Source organism: Pseudopipra pipra, chromosome Z, assembly GCF_036250125.1.
Source record: "Pseudopipra pipra isolate bDixPip1 chromosome Z, bDixPip1.hap1, whole genome shotgun sequence".
Lineage (NCBI taxonomy): Eukaryota > Metazoa > Chordata > Aves > Passeriformes > Pipridae > Pseudopipra > Pseudopipra pipra.
In genome coordinates this window covers 61,068,485-61,084,371 of record NC_087581.1, presented here as the reverse complement: position 1 = coordinate 61,084,371, position 15,887 = coordinate 61,068,485, and the positions used below count along the sequence as shown (strand labels likewise).

Here is a 15,887-nt window from a genome sequence, read left to right as displayed (position 1 = left end):
CTGAAGACTGCAGAAGGTCAAACTGAAGTTGGTGAACTTGTGAAACAATGCCAGTATGGATGGGTTAATCTCTGTTTGAATCTACAGGAATGCAAAACTGACAATCACAGAGAAGCTGAGTCTGGAATGCATATCTTCTAGTCCGACCTCCTGGCTCTTGGCTCAGGTAGAGCAGGCTGCTTAGGATGCTGTGAAATTGTCTTGTGAACATCTCTCTGGGCATCCTGTTCCTGCATCCAGTCACCCACAATGTAAAATATTTTTCTCACATCTAAGTGAAACTCCCAGTATTTCAGTTTATACCCATTGTCTGCTGTTCTGTTGTTGAATCCACTGAATAGAGTATGTCACCTCCTTCTATACACCCATCAGGTATTTATCCATATTGGTAAGATCCCCTGAGCATTATTCTCTCCAAACTGTTAGTCTTCTTTGCCTTGAGGCATATTATTGGCTCTTGGTCAACTTCTTCATCAGTGTCTGGGTTTTGTTTTTGTTTTTTTTTTTCATTCTGCCAAGCTGCTTTTCAATGAGTCAGCCTCCAGCACATACTGCTATATGGGGTTGTTCCTGCCAAGTGCAGAACTTTTCATTTCCTCATGTTGAATTTCATGAAGTACCCAACAGCCCATTTCTCCAGCCTCTTGAGGTCCCTCTGAACAACGCACAAACATCTGGTGTATCAAGCACTGACACAGTACACTTGCTGAGGATGTACCCTGTTCCATCATTTAGGTAATTAATGAAGGTGTTAAAACAATAGCGGCCCTAGTACTGCCTACTGGTGTATTCCAGCTGCCCACCAGTTGGAACTTGTGGGATCACAATCCTTTCAGCCCAGCAGTTCAACCAGTTTTCAGTCCCCTTTGCTGTACATCTATCTACCTTGTGCATCACCAGCTTGTCTAGGAGGATGTTGTTAAAAGCCTTCTTAAAGCTGAGATGAAGCACGTTAAAGCTCTCCCTTTGTGTACCAGCCCAGTGATACATTTATAGCAGGTGTTGGGTTGGTTGGGCATGACTTCCCTTAAGTCCTTGCTGACTTCTCATCGCCATGTCCTTCGTGTGTTTGGAAATGGTTTCTAATATTTGCTTGATTGCCTTTCTAGGGATTGAGGTGAGGTTGATTGTCCTGTAGTTCCCTGTAACTGCCTTTATGAAGACAGAAATGAATCATGTTTCTTAGGCCAAGAAGCTTTTAGTTACAAGCAGTTGTCTGCCACATGGTTCCTAAGCGGGCCATTGGCTCTCAAAGGCTGAGCTTAGTTGCCATCTTGTTTGAGGGAACTCTGTCTCTTCTCCTGTTGCGCAGTGTGCCTGCACGTCTGGTAGCTCTTTTCTAGTCTCCTGGTTAAAAGAACTTATTCAAACCTTGCGTGGCTTTCAGCATGCCATCAGTGCTTTATTCACAGTCCAGGTGCTGGCTGAAGCCATTTTCCCTTCTGTCATAGTAGCAGTAACTGGAACTGCTTTTTGTAGCTATTTCATCTCTCAGACATGTAATACCACTTGGATAGGTAAAACCCACAGTATTTTACTTCTAAAAACAAAAAGTAGAAAAGATAGAGTACTTTTCTCCTTTTTTACTTGTAGCCGCTCTGGAGCTTAATGGGGTAGAGGTGTGTTATAACAGCACATTGGTGGGCCTGCTTACAGTTGCCTTCACTTACAGAAATGAATAAGGGTGTTTTAATGGTACCTTACAACACAGGTGCTCTAGTAGTACTGTAAAACTTGGTGGACTCTTTATGAAACATGACTTCCCAGTGAATTTCTCTGGAATTGGCAATTCTCTTCTGAGCAAGATGAAGGATAGCTAACGAGTTGGGACAAACACATCAGCATAACTGTCCTAGTACCATTACTTTTTTAATATCTCCTGGTAAAGCTAAGCATAGCTTCTACTGTATAATAGTATTATTACTTTGTGGGTCTTACTTCAATTTAATGGAGGGAAGGGTGTATACTTTGAGGTTGAATTCAGTGTTGCACAGCCTTCATAATCTTTTCAACAGGATTGCTTCATACATAATGAGACAGAGTATTGAAAACAGATATTCAAAGCATACATGGAGGAACTTGGTTCTTTAGATGGTTTTCAGAAGGATGAGTCTTGGCAATAACTTGTCAGCCATGGTGGAAAAAGTTATGCTTGGTGGTCGGAAAGAATCCTCTGGGCTGCCTGTGCTATAGTGCTTCCAACTTATCCAAGTAGCTGAATGCTTTCTGAATTCCTTCAGGAGTTGAAAGGGATAACTGGATTGATAAAGTACTACAGTTGCGTGGGCACTTTCTTCTTCTATCAGTGCCTCTGGCAGCATGTCCCTGTAATTAATGGTGGGAGAGGCAGAGAATAAAGGAATGAAAGTTTCCTGTTGACACACTGATCTGGGAGACATCAGTTCCTAGATTAATGTGCAGACTATTGTCTTGGTGTTTTCTAGCATTGTGGTCTACTCTTGTGGTGTCTTAAACAGATGGTCTGGCTGTCATATGACCCAGTCTGCTCCTTATCTGAGTGGAGACACTGGTCTCTCTAAATCAGGAGACAGAGCTCTTACAGTGCAGTGGGACTTAACTTAGTGCTGCTATATGAAAATCTACTTGCAACACCTGAACTGTATCTTTGAGATTGTGACTTGCATGTGCTTTGAGTCTGCAGAAGACAGTACATGGATTAAAAATGGCATTTGATCTTGTGTATGTCTCAGAAATAACTTCACTGAGGCTTGTTCTCTGCTGACCTTGAGCAAGACCTTAAATGCTGAGCTGTACTGACTCTTTAAGCTGTGACTGACTTGACTGCCTGAGCCCGGGTTGCAGTGCAGCTGAGACCCCCAAGTCCTAGTGTCTGGGCAAAACTGCTCCCATCACTAGGATGCAGTGGGAAAGAAAGCTCCAAACTCTACCTTGTAGCTGGTGGCATCTGGAACCGTGAATTAAAATCTGTGGATTATTGAAAAACTGTGTGGAGCACTTCCAGTTACTTAGGACAATAATTGACAGCAAGGTAGCTACTAGCAATATTGCAGTGACCAACTGAAGATGGGAAAACAAATCCAGTGAGCTGCAACTATTTTAGTGAGTTAAAGTTTCCAATATCAGACCAATTTAAATGACCTTTAAAAAGGGCAAGAAGGAGGACCCAGAGAACTACATTTTTGTCTTATAGTCACATTCAGAGCTTCTACACTACTGCTTCTGTGAAGCGGTAAGCAATGGGTGAGATATTACAAGTGGTGGTGTCTATAACCCTTGAAGACACATTTCTGCTGGACTCAGTTTTGTGGCTCTAGGTGTCTCGGTTGACAACAACTACTATAGAAGCATGTGGGAGCAGAGACATTGCGGAAATGTGTACTACTTTAGTTTGCAGGAAAATGTGCAAAATGTGAAATGTAAACTTGCTTCTTTGTTATACTTCAAATTGCAGAGAGCAGACTACTGTAAGAGTGACAACCTCTGCTTGTCTTAGAGTGGTCAATAATATTACTTGTGTAGTGATCTATAGTGTTGTTAGTGATGGGATGGCTTACAGCAGTGAAGGACATGCTTTTATCCGTATTATGAGTCTGTGCTCTGACCTCATGCTGAATTTAAGTCTGAAAAAAACAAACTCTTTTAAACCACCCTGGTGCTGCATGTCTGTTGAGGTTTGCTAGTAACCTCTTAAACCCAAAAATGCTATCAAGAGATTAAGCTTCTCTCTGTCATATCTACCAGGAAATCTGTTATTATACTGATTCAGTGCCCTGTCCTCATGGGCAAATATTGCCTTTATAGTGCTTGAATGAAACTCATGTCTTTCTGAAGGTCCTCTTAGGGTATAAACCCCTATCTTAAACTTTGTCTGCGTAATTTGCCTCACTTTTCCAGTAAGCTTGATGTAATGTGTTCCTTGAAAAGGAATACACTGCAAAGCAGCTTAAGGGCAGAGGAGCCTCTTCCTTGTCGGTGCTGCAGATGGTATCAGCAGCAGGCTCTCTTGGCTAACTGGGTGGTGAAAGCAGTGACATCTGGGAATAGTAAGTGGTAGACTACCCTAGACAATACTGAAACCCGTGCTTTTCTGGGTAGAAGTAACACCTTTGCTGTAGCTTTTCAGATGCTAGTATAAGGCAAATTGTGAGTGAAAATCTTGAATACTGCCAAGATTAAGCTGTGTTTTGGATTGTTGCCAAGAAAATCCCTGGAAATTTTTAATTGGTACTGTTTATTGCCAGTGATCAGCTTGACCACTTCAGGATTTGTGTGCTGACTGGTGCTGACTGACCTGTTCCTGAGTATAGTTCACTTGAAGCCATGTGTGCTAAATACCTGTATATGCCTCAGTGGCTCTTATAAGCCTAGACCATTAAATAAAAGGAGTTTCTCTAGATAAATTAGTCTGTAGGTCTCATGCCTTGTTTCTTTTGTCCATCGATCTCTAAAGATAGTTTCCATACTGTGAGAAAATACTGCATGACTGCTTTTTCTGAGTTGCTCTCCTTAAAGTAGGGAGTGAAGCAGTCATACTGTGTGGGTTTAGGTTTAGGGGTTTTTTTTTTCCTTCCAGCAGATAAGCACTTTATTTTATCGCTGTGGGAGCAAATGCCTTTCTGCTGGAAAATGCCTTGTATATCAGCAGTTGTGATAGAGGGATATTGTTTAAATTGCACCTGCATAAACTATCCTTGAGAGCTTCTCCAAGAGCACACTCCTCCAGCTCTTCCAGATGTAAACTTAAACCCTTCCCTTTGAATATCTTTGCATCATTTACTTGCACAGTGGTATCTTGTCAGTCTGACTTGCTCTCATGAAACCTCCATTGGTCTTGTAGAGAAATGTTAATGCAGCTCATCTGAAACAGTGATCATGAGGAGATCCACATTGTAGTGTATGCATATTCTTTCTTGTTTAAATGACGTATTCACCAGGATGTATTCACGAGTAATTTCCAGTCCTCTATCATCTCTTTCCCTCCTGCTGCTTCCCTCTGTTTCTCCCCAATTCTTTGCATCTTTTCACATAAAAAGAAAAGATAGTACTGTTTGTCCTCAAAAGGCTCTGAACCAAACTGGCAGTTTGGTGAGATTGGGTACCTAGATAACTGATGAAACTAAGTCTGCTTCTGGAGGGTGAACAGGAGAAGAAACTTCTGCATGGTATATCTGCAGAGCCTTAATGCAAAACTGTATATCTCTAGGAGAAAGCAGTTTAGTTTAGACAAGCTTAATAAACTGTTCTGTCTGCAATCAGATATAAATCTGGTTTCTTGGATTGGGAATGATACCCAGTCATACTCTGGATTCAAATTTTCCTGCTCATGGTCTGAAATCCTGGCTGCTGCTTTGCTATTTAGGAGGTCAGGACTCAGATTCTGAAAATGAAGCTTTAAACAAAATACTGGATGTGTTAGACTTGTTTGTTAACAGGGTGCTCTTTACCACATTAAAATAAGTTGTGATGTTTCTGTGCACACAGTTGCAGAACCCTTATAACAAAAGGTAGCAGAACCCTTATAACAAAAGGTATTACTGAAACAAACTCCTTGCAGATGGACATGGAATTTAACAAAGCTAGAGAGGAGAGTAGCTGGAGACTTGACTCAAAAGGTCTGTTCTTTCCTACATATTTCTGAGAACATGCAGTTTGTGCCATTTGTGGAGGCCTTTGAACTCTGAAGATAGAGCGGAGTTGGTGCCTGTTGCCTTCTACTGAGAACTGTAGAAAGAAGAAAGAACTTATAGCTCTGCTAAAGCATGCCAATCCAAGTCTGCCCAAATCTTAAACTCTCTTGCTTTCCATGAGGTCACAAGCACTTTTGCACTATTTTCTACAGCTTAGGCATAACTGAACTAATCTTGCTGGTCAGTTGCCAGCCTGGCATTTTGTTTAGGAAGATAAAGCTTTCTGCAAGGACTCGGTTGCTTTGAAAACAGATGTGGAAGCTATCTTTGAATCTGAGACTGTTTATTTCAAGAGAGCTGTTATCCTCTTGATGTGTTAAATTACCTTTCGACATTTACCCCAGTAAGGGAGCTGAAAGATGTGGCAAGTGTGCAGTTACTCCTCATGCTTTCCTTCCTGTTCAAAGGATATGGAGAAGTACATGTCAGATTAGTGAGAGTTAGTAAGTCAAAATTACGTCTTATACCTTTGTATTTTGCCTAAGTAATGTCTGCTGCAAATAACAGTCCATTTCATCTTCCAAATGCCTGGCCCCCAAAGGCTTTTGGCCTTTTATGCACAAAGTAGCACAGTAGCATGGCTTATTACTAATATTGAAGGACTTGTCTTAACTGCTGTAAAACATCTGTGAGATACCACTCATGTTCCTCATTTTAGAGTCTAAGCTGAACCACATTTAGTTCAGTGTGGTATTGCACAGTTCCCCTTCCAAACTAAGAAAAGACGGCACCCTCTTAAGGACTGCAAGAAGGCAGACTTATAGCCAGACTCTATGAACAGATAGTCTGATGTGGTACTTGACACCTTCGTGTGACACTTGTCTTTACCCTGGTGCACAGGATGGCTGAAACTAAGCTGTATTGTAGCTGAGTAGCTAAAGGTTTCAGCAACAGAGTTAGGAGATTCAGGTCTTGCTGAAAATGCTTTTTTCCAGAATGCTTCTGTGCCCACATTCTGGCTCTGTTTAGCTTGACTGTAATGACTTACAGGAAAACAAACCACAAAGTAAAATAATCCATCCTATAAAACTTGGCTGTTGACCTCAGAAATTAGGTGAGAATCCCGTGACCTACATGAGAAGACTTGAAAAGTGCTTGTGTCAAGCAAGTGGTGCCTCTGTGAAGCTTGATCCTGTGTTTCTCTGTCCAGCCAAAGTGCAAAGAAGCACTATTCCAAGCGTGATACCTGTATGAGCAAGAATGCTCCCAGGTTTTGAGGGGTATAGAACTGCATGCCGTCATGATTAGCTCCTGCATTTTAAATTCTTACTTTTTTTCAGGGATCCTGAGGAGCCCGTCTCTAGGCAGCTCTGACCTACAGAGCAGAAACAGTAGTTGAAATGATGAACACCAGAACAAAGTCATCAGACTCATGGCTTGGCAGTATGCTGTGCTTGGACACCTATTTAAAATATCCTGAGAGCAAACTGATCCAATCTTTATCTAGTGGCTTTTTGGTTAGATGGGTAAAATACCAGTGGTACTGCTGGAACTTCTGAGGAGAGGCTTGGCCTTGTTAGATTTGGGGGCTTTCTGCCCAGCACTGCAGGGCTCACAGGCTTGGTGTGTAATACCCTCTAGGGCTAAGAGATGAAAATCTGGGCTTGAGTCCTCAGCAGCCAGCATTGTTCTTACTCTGCTGACACATTTTCAGGTAAGAGAAGAGGAATTTCTTCCAATTTGAACTTAGTCTGCATTGCACTTAAAATAGCCTCAACCTAGCAGTCTGATTCCAGATGATTTAATATAATGGAAAACACTGATCTCTTCTGAAAGTATCATCTTGTTCCTTGTGAGTACATCCACACAAAGTGTACTCTCCTTCCAATTACTGGAGAAGGGTATCAGGAGCTGGTGTACATGTAACCACTTAGCCTTTCCCAGGAGGGTAGGTCAAGCCTTAGAAGTTGATTCTCACAGGTCTTCAGTTCTTGTTGAACTAAAACTCAGTATTGTCTTGTTTGTGAATCAGCATAGAAATGTGGTCCTTCTATCTGGGAGTGAATAGGATTTTTGGAGTTTAACTGTGGGGATGTTGTGTTGTTTGGGGTTTTTTTAAACCCTGTAGAGCAGGATTTATCCTCCCTTCCCTTCTGCAGCATACTCCCTTCTCTGCAGTCTGTATCCCCACTTCAGTGCCTTAAAATAGCTGCCCAAGATGAAGTGCAAGGGGCAGGGACATGCAATATCTCAAATTTACCTCAGATGTGTGAGGAAACAAAAGTGACCTCTAATAAACAATGTTTGATGCTGCTGCCTGATAGAGCATGAAACTGAACCTATATAAAGGGAAGCAAATGCCTTTTCTTCCCTTGGTCTATATCTAGCTGGTATTGGATAATAGTCTTGTGTAGACTGAGATTTCACTATACAGATGTTCAGTGAGATCTTCTAATAGGATACTATGCTGACAGTCACAAATAAGCTGATCTAGATGGTACTGGAGGATAGAAAAGTGCTTTTTCTTTCTACACAGAGCTGACCTGTACAGGCCAGTGGAACAGAGCTCTGTACACAAAAAGCACCTGCTTTCAAAACTCGCTGGGATAAGACAAGCACTGAACGTCTTATGAACACATCTGTGAAAGCCAAGTTAATGTAAGCTTTTATAGTGTCCTTGGGAATGTTTACATTCCCAGTCACTGGCTGCCATTCTGCTGTGACTTACTCTCATGTACTGAAGGCATGGAGATAAGAGTGTTCCAGAAACCAGCTGCAGTTGTTGTGTGGAATTGTTGTCTCCTTAATATGACTCTGTCTGTGGTCATGTCTCTGGAAAATGAATGGCAAAAGCAATGGAACACCCTGAAACACAAGGAGAAAATGTACACTTCTGAAGTGAAGCTGTGAGGTTCTAGAAGCAGTACAGGCCTGGCCCTAAGGTCGTTAAGTTAGGCAGGGATATTAGGGGTTAAGGCACCACTTGCCTCTAAACAGCAACATTTCTAAATGTCTGTTACTGTCATATAATGCTTGTTGAATGGGAGCAATGGGCATGCAGCATCATATGGTTTCAGGCTAGCCCTTTCCAGAGATAAGCTTATGTGTGCTTGGAAGGCCTAGCTGAGCCACATCTGCTTCCTTTGTGGATTGCTGCTTAGAGAGCAAAACTGTCTGGTTAAGCTGTACACTTGCTAAGGCAGGATAGGTGAAAACATTCAGTTTGTGGAAGCTGCAGTATTCACTAGCTGCATGTAACTCAGCAGGAAACCGTGTGGTCTTCACTTGACAATACAACAATACCTATGGAATTTTAGACCTTTTTTTAGTCTTTAAGGCTTGAGTACTGGATGCTTTCTCTGGCATATTACTCCACTGGGGGAGGCTGCCATCCAGAAGACTGGATACCAAACTCCTGAAGTTTTACTTTATGTGGATCCAAGCTGCTCTGTAAATGGAGTCTTGGAAAATCTCCTGGGAGAAGATGAGAACTGCTGGAAACTTTCCAAGGAATTTTAAGTCTTGCATACAGACTTCTAGTTTATAAAATTCAGTTGGATTTTAAACTTGGATGAAGTGAGCTTTTTGATAGATTTAGTATCTCTTTCTGGGCAGGCTAACTGGTCAAGGTGTTTAGACATCATAAGACAACAAAATAATGTGAACAGCCTTACCAGAGAGCAGCCTGCATAGTTGGCAAGGCTCATGCATTTCCAGCACAGGCAGTTAGTTCCTACTTGTCTGGCACTATAGGATACCAAACATGTGCTGTTAGAATCTTTCTGATCTCGTGTACCCATAAATTTGGATGTCTTGAGAGATTCTAGGAACTTCTAAGGAATGTATTAAAAGCCTGCCTTGTGGTGGTATTACAGTTGTGCACAAGAGCCTAGTACTTAACCTGAAGGTCTGAATGGCACACTATTTCTGCTGTAGGTTATGATCCAGGCCTTGGTGGACCTTCACCTGACCTGCTTCAGCAGGTGACAAAGCTGTGAGACTGTCCTGAGGAGGAGACTGCCCTGAGGAAGTGAGGGACCAAGACTAAGGATCTTTGCTCTTTACTTTGGAAAAAGCTTTGAAGCTCGAGGAAATCTTTGTGGATGCTCTCTAAGAAGTGAAGAATGTCTTGACGAAACGTGTCCTCCATGCCATCTGCCTGGCTGCCAGAAGCAGCCTCCCTTTCTGTCTGCTGTATGACTGCTCAGATTTATGGCAGACTGACTGTACTGTGAGTAACAGGTGCCATGACAACAAGGCTTTGTAAGCACTGGGTACCTGCTGTGACTTGGACTGCGCTGATCTCTGATAATGCAGATAGGTACTTAAAACAGTTGATGGGCAGCTGCTTGGTGCACTAAAGGTGAAGCTGGTGCTTAAGTCCTGGCGCTGAAGTCAGACTCTGTTATATAAAACAGATAATACTAGCCAATATATCAGATGCTTGGGAGTATGATAGCTATACCAACAGGTAGAAACACAGGTGGCTGCAGATCTCCTTTCCCTCTCGGCGCTGCAGGACATACTTTTCTTTCTGTGGTAAAAGCAGACTAACACAGATGTTGCAGTCTTGCTTCTCCAACTGCAAAAAAAGTCTGAGTCCCGTGAAAGAAAGACAATGCTAATTAATATGACAAGGAGGTTTTCTGCTGATAGGATAACAGCTTGAGACAGATTACTGGATCTTCTGCTGTGACACTTCAAAGCCTACCTCTTTCTAGCATTAGCATCAGACTTCAGTCAACTGATCCTTCCTCCTTTTAAATGAGGGTTCAGCAGCCTTAAGTAATGTTCCTGGTGCACTTAGCTAGGAAGTTCCACCCATTAAGAAGGAGAAATAGTTAGCTCCTAACTTGGCCTTCATCTGCTGAAAACTAGACAAGCAGTAGGGTATGATGCCAGCAGTGACTGTCAGGGAGAATCCTGCTGTCCTGGATAAGGCAGTGTAGCACGTTGTACACACCATCTGTCCTTTCCCCACCATGGCAGCTGGCACCTCTCCTGATCTGAACCACAGCTGGTATAGAAGCTTTACTTGGTCTAGATATGGAGTGTTTCAGCCTTTAAGACCTGAGACATTCCATAGGACCCATGACTGCAAGAACACACTCAAGTACAATGAAGTGGATTCAAGCCTTCACAGGCTTCTGCCCTGCTTAAAATGTGCAAGACATGCTAGTGTGATATTGTTATCTCCTAACAGAATTGGTGAGGAAAGTTGCTAACTTCATGCAAGTGCCTGCAAGCCCCATCTTTGGTCCTTCCTCCAGGAAGAGTAGAGTTTTTGTATTTTAAGTGGATTCCATCGTATTCTTTAAGCTCTCTTCTGGAAGAATTTTGTTATAAGCTTTTGGGATCTCCTGTGCAACCAGGCTTAAGCTGTTTCTGCAATGTAATTCGTTTCCATACTGGAAGCTTATAATTTGACTAGCTGCAGTTCTGGCACAACTTGTCATACGCTAATGCTTATTGCATATGGGCAATGATGAACTGTCTTTTCCTTTTGGAAACAGAAATGGATTTGTGTGCAACTACTGTGGTATCCCAGGGTTTTCTTTGCTTTTCAGTCTGCTCAGCCAAATTCTCCTGTCTAGCTGAACTGCAGATTTTCTGAAGCCATCTCCTGTTGCTAATCTTATCCTGTCTTCTGCTTATTCTGTTTGTGTAACTTCAACAGCACTCCTTATCTGCAGAGGTATCGAACCATTACTTCTTCCTATTGTACATGCTCCTGCTACACTGAGTCTGAGCCAGATTCCTATGTGCTTTGAGCTGTCTACGTTATGTCTGAGCTGGCCAGATGTGCCATGCTCATCCTGATCTTTTGCTCTCTTAGGAGAGCATTTGAGTGCCTACCTTCCTACTCTTGCTCCCCGTCAGTTAAATCTGAAATTTCTTTTCTGTTGGCAGCCACTTGTGTGTATTAGTTGAGAGAATGCATCTGAACTCTCTGTTAGTAGACAGTAGTTTAGATCACCCTTTCCCAAAATGTCTAGGCTAAAGCATTATTTTCTCTACTTCATAAAGCAGCCCTCAAGGTGAAGAGCAGCTCTGCCACAGTTCTGCAGTACTGCAGCAGACAGATGGCTGTCTATGAAATCCCAGTGGTCCCATGATGGGTTTCTGACAGTGACTAGTAGGAACTTAGCTGTGTTCTTAGCCATTGTCAAAGGCAGACCTTTGTAAGTAGCTTTACCTTGAGGCTATCACCTGTAGTTCTGAACCTTTGAAGAAAGGACTGATGAACAGAGAGGGTCTCGCCCAAACATGATTGCTTTGCTAAGATTGTGTGTTTTGTTTAGCCACTTGAAGACTGTGTGAGGCTGGGGCTAAGCACTAATTGGATACCTAAAACAATTCTAGTTACTGTGGTGCTTAGATGAAGTGATGTTTCTCTCTTTAGCAATAAGGGAAGTCACTCTGTGGATAAATCTATTCCTGTGCTACTAGTTAAAAGGTGCAAACAAAAATCCCGTCTTCTCTGAAAAGGAGAAGCATGGATCTTTAGGGCTTTTTAATACTGTTGTCAGGTGTTCCCATCCTACATGTTGTACAACTTGTCATACGCTGTTGGCTCCCTCTGCTACAAAATCAGAGCAGAGAACATGTGAAGTTGCTGTGATATTTATGCAAGTGGAGTAACCACTGTTATGGAGTAGTTGGTCTGTATTCAAGTGTGAGATTTGAAGGTGTGGAAATATATCAAGTTAGCTATAAGGCTGGTAGGGGATTTTTGTGTTTGTTTTTTTTTTTGATGGGTTTGTTTGTTTGTTGGTCTTTCTTTTTTTTCCTTCCCTTTCTGCCCAATCAATTTCAAGGAATTGCAGATTTCCTAAACCTTTGTATGTGTCTTCCTAAAATAGCCACTTGCTGGATCTTCTAGCATTTGTCTTCCTTAGGCAGAGGATGGGAATGAGGACCTCTTCCAGGAAAAAGTAGTGTTTTCATTAGAACTCCAAAAGGGAGATGTGCCTAGACACTGGTGCAGAAGGGTGTGATCAGTGACTGTCCTGTAGTGTGGTGATGGCAGTTCAGGCTCTGACTGCTGTCAGTGTGTTTGGATGTTAATGGACTAGATGGGAAGCCTCTGATGAAAGTTTGCACTCCTTCTTCTACTGTAGGAATCTCCAGAGGCTGACTGCATTCCAGACAACTGAACTGTTGCCACTTTGCCTGAAGGCTGTCTTATAAGTAGGTCTCTTGATTTGCCTAGCTGACTTGTTTTCAGAGTCTAATTTGGTTCAGTCTCACCAGGAGGTGTTGGTTCAGCAATATTTCTACTTCCTTATGAATAGAAAGCCGGTTGCGCCATACTAAGGGGAGTTAATGGTGGTAATTTGCTTTCTCTTCAACTTGTAGAACAACTTAATGGTCAAAGTCCAGACCTTAGGGGATTGCTCAGGTATCTTGGAAAAGGGTGATCCTTGGAGCTGCTGGGGTAAATACCCTTGTAATATATCGGTGAAACTTGACAGTGGCATCTTTGAAAATACTGTGCTTTCCCTTGAATCTGTTAAACTTATTAAAAACTTCATTTTTTTTCCTCTCTATTACAGGATCTTAGTCTGCCTAATGGCACACCTGTGGACACTTCTAGCCCAGCCTCCTCCTCATCTCTCCTTAACAGATTGCAGCTGGATGATGACTTGGATGTGGAAACTAGAGACCTCTTTGTTACTGTTGATGATCCCAAAAAACACGTGTGCACGATGGAGACGTATATCACGTACAGGGTTACAACAAAGGTACAGAGCAACATTCTCTTTCCTAGTACTTTGTTCTTTGTGGAATCATTTTAGGACCTGTTCTGGATATTTATATCTTGTATTGTATTTTCTTATCCTAACTTACTGTCTTTTGGTACCTTGTGAATATGTTGAAGACTTCTCTTAGCAGAACAATTACTTCAGTGTATGAAATTGCAAAAAAACTTTTAACGTGTCAGCTTAAATTTTTTTGTTTCTGAGTCCTAAATAGAACTGTTTGTAAACTTGCAAGGCCAGTTTCTTTCATTAACTTGAAAGTTTGTTCATTTAGTAATCTGACACCCATTTGGTTAGAGTTCCCTTAAGGGGAATGTGCCTTGTTGATTCACTGTTAATCATCTTACTTTTCATGTCTCTCCTTTTCTGAAATGCTTTAAGCTTGTTGCTTTAAGTGTTTACCACAATTCCTCTATCAACCATTTAACTAAATCATAATCTTGATCCTCACCTGTAAACTGGCTTCCATGCAGTTCTGGTTCAGAAGGCTGTACAGCTGACAGTAAAACTGAAGTAGTTCTAGAACACTACTGCCTACCAAAAGAAATACGCTAGAGATTTTTTCAGCATCTGTTGTAGTTCAATCATTAATGAAATCTTATTATATTAATAGGACAAATGATCTGAAAAGTCCACTGCATTCACAACTGAAATCTTGATTTCTGTTGACTAGATCATTATCATCAGCTTGTAGGTGACGCTGACATCTGTTTTGGGCACTTGTAGTTACCTAAAGCAAAAAGTGTTCACTAACTTCACTAGTAATATACTTGATCCACTTGTCCAAAAAGATTAACATTCTTCTGGCCTACCTAGATGGCAGTATACATGGAGAGAATATTTTCCTTTGAGATGAGGAAGCCTTTACAGGCCACAGATAACTTTTTTTCAAAATGTCTGCTCTGAAGTTCCATTTCCAGACAGCACGTGAGAAAATGTAGTTTCTCTAAAACAATAGCTACCTCTTGCTGCACACTTAACACAGTCCTGTCATTCATTCTTGCTCTAAGAGTTTTGCAAGAAACACTGTATCTTAATGACTAAAAATACTAAGTAGTATTGTGGGAAAGTCTTCTTGGTTTTGTTTTTTTTTAACTTGGAGCAACTTAGCCTTCAGCTATTACGTGATCAGAAGGAATGATGCATCTCACAAAATGAGATGCAGCTGTCCACAGGCAAATGGCTAAAATTGGCTGACATTGTTTCTCTCTTAAATTAAGAACTGACTATTTCATCAGTATAAAATAGCTGTATATAGTGGCACCCAAATAATGTTCCTATGCTTTGAAACCTATGCTCAAGGGTTCCCTTCATTCTTAAAGCAGAACTCTGGAATGTGGCTAAGGTATTTACTGTGTTTAGGTCAGATGTATTACCCAACAGTGTCTTTTTTTTTTTTTTACATTAAAAAAAAAATCATCCTGTACTTCTTGTTTTGCATATCTACCTACCCATCCATTAATATTTGTTTTATTTGGGATCTCACTGTAGCGCATAAATCTGCTATATCACAGCATTGCAATGCTGTTATGAAACTGCACATGATTTATTCTTCTCAATCAGCGTGAAATTCTCACCTCTTTGGTTTTATTATTATTGTACACTTCTGGCTAATCTCTAAGGTCAGAACCTCTAGAACTATCTACCATTGTCTAGGAAGACTAGTAGTATTAATGGTCTAACTCATTCTTGCCCTACAAACCAGGCTTATTCGATGCCAAGCTAATTGCCCAATTAGACATTGCAGTTGAAAGTACTAATTAAACATGGCAAAAAAGCTGCACAGGAATAATCTGTAGAGGGCGATGAGGAACCACCCCAACACCTCCCTTGCAGCCTTGCAGGAAAGGGCTTCAGGACCTCTAAAGAGTCTCTCTCTGGTGCCTCTGAATGAGGAGGCAGGGATGGCTGTTCTGTTTTTCTTTCTCCACTGAAGAATGCTTCTGGAACCTCAAAGGTTTGGGTAAATAAAGGTCATAGAGTGAGTTATACTGAAGACTGAAAAGCAGCAGCCTGAGGTGCAAGAGGGGAAGCTGATGCTGTAATGTGTGCTTGTGACTGTGACAGGACACCAGCAAGAGTGAAGACTGACCACAGTCTTGTTTGTATTCATTGTAACAGCAAAAAAAAAAGAGAAGTCTTGCAGTATGGCCCAGACTTTTCATCTGCTGATACCTTTGTCAGCAGGTGGTAGTGACTGAGGAAGGGACAAAACAGTGGCTTGCAGAGGAGCTGAGAAGAAAACTGAAGATTTTACTTGATCTTGCTGGTGTCCTTATTTTCACAGCTTCCTAGTAAGAGCCAGGGTAGCAATCCCCAACCTGTGTTCTGGACAAACACATTAAAAGAATGTAATTGGAATCCTCAAACTAACAAGGACAGTGATTCAGAACTGACTGTCTTGACACTTTCATATCCTGTTTTCTTCTTGCTAACAGCAGTTTCCTTATACAGGGAGACTAGTGAAACCAATAAAGGTGGGTGGAAATTGCACTGGAACTTAATTGGTCTTGAC

General features: G+C 41.6%; 1 protein-coding gene and 1 long non-coding RNA gene across 5 annotated transcripts in view; one reads left to right on the top strand and one right to left on the bottom strand.

Annotated features, from left to right (window-relative positions):
• Nucleotides 1-15,887, top strand: part of SNX30 (sorting nexin family member 30) — a 72,155-nt gene that overhangs the window by 12,871 nt on the left and 43,397 nt on the right. For all 4 annotated transcript variants that reach the window (XM_064641790.1, XM_064641791.1, XM_064641788.1 and 1 more), the window contains exon 2: nucleotides 13,166-13,354. In XM_064641790.1, coding sequence (XP_064497860.1) covers nucleotides 13,166-13,354 — 189 coding nt within the window. The remainder of the gene's footprint in view (nucleotides 1-13,165; nucleotides 13,355-15,887) is intronic.
• Nucleotides 1-15,887, bottom strand: part of LOC135407067 (uncharacterized) — a 64,785-nt gene that overhangs the window by 29,799 nt on the left and 19,099 nt on the right. The window lies entirely within an intron of this gene.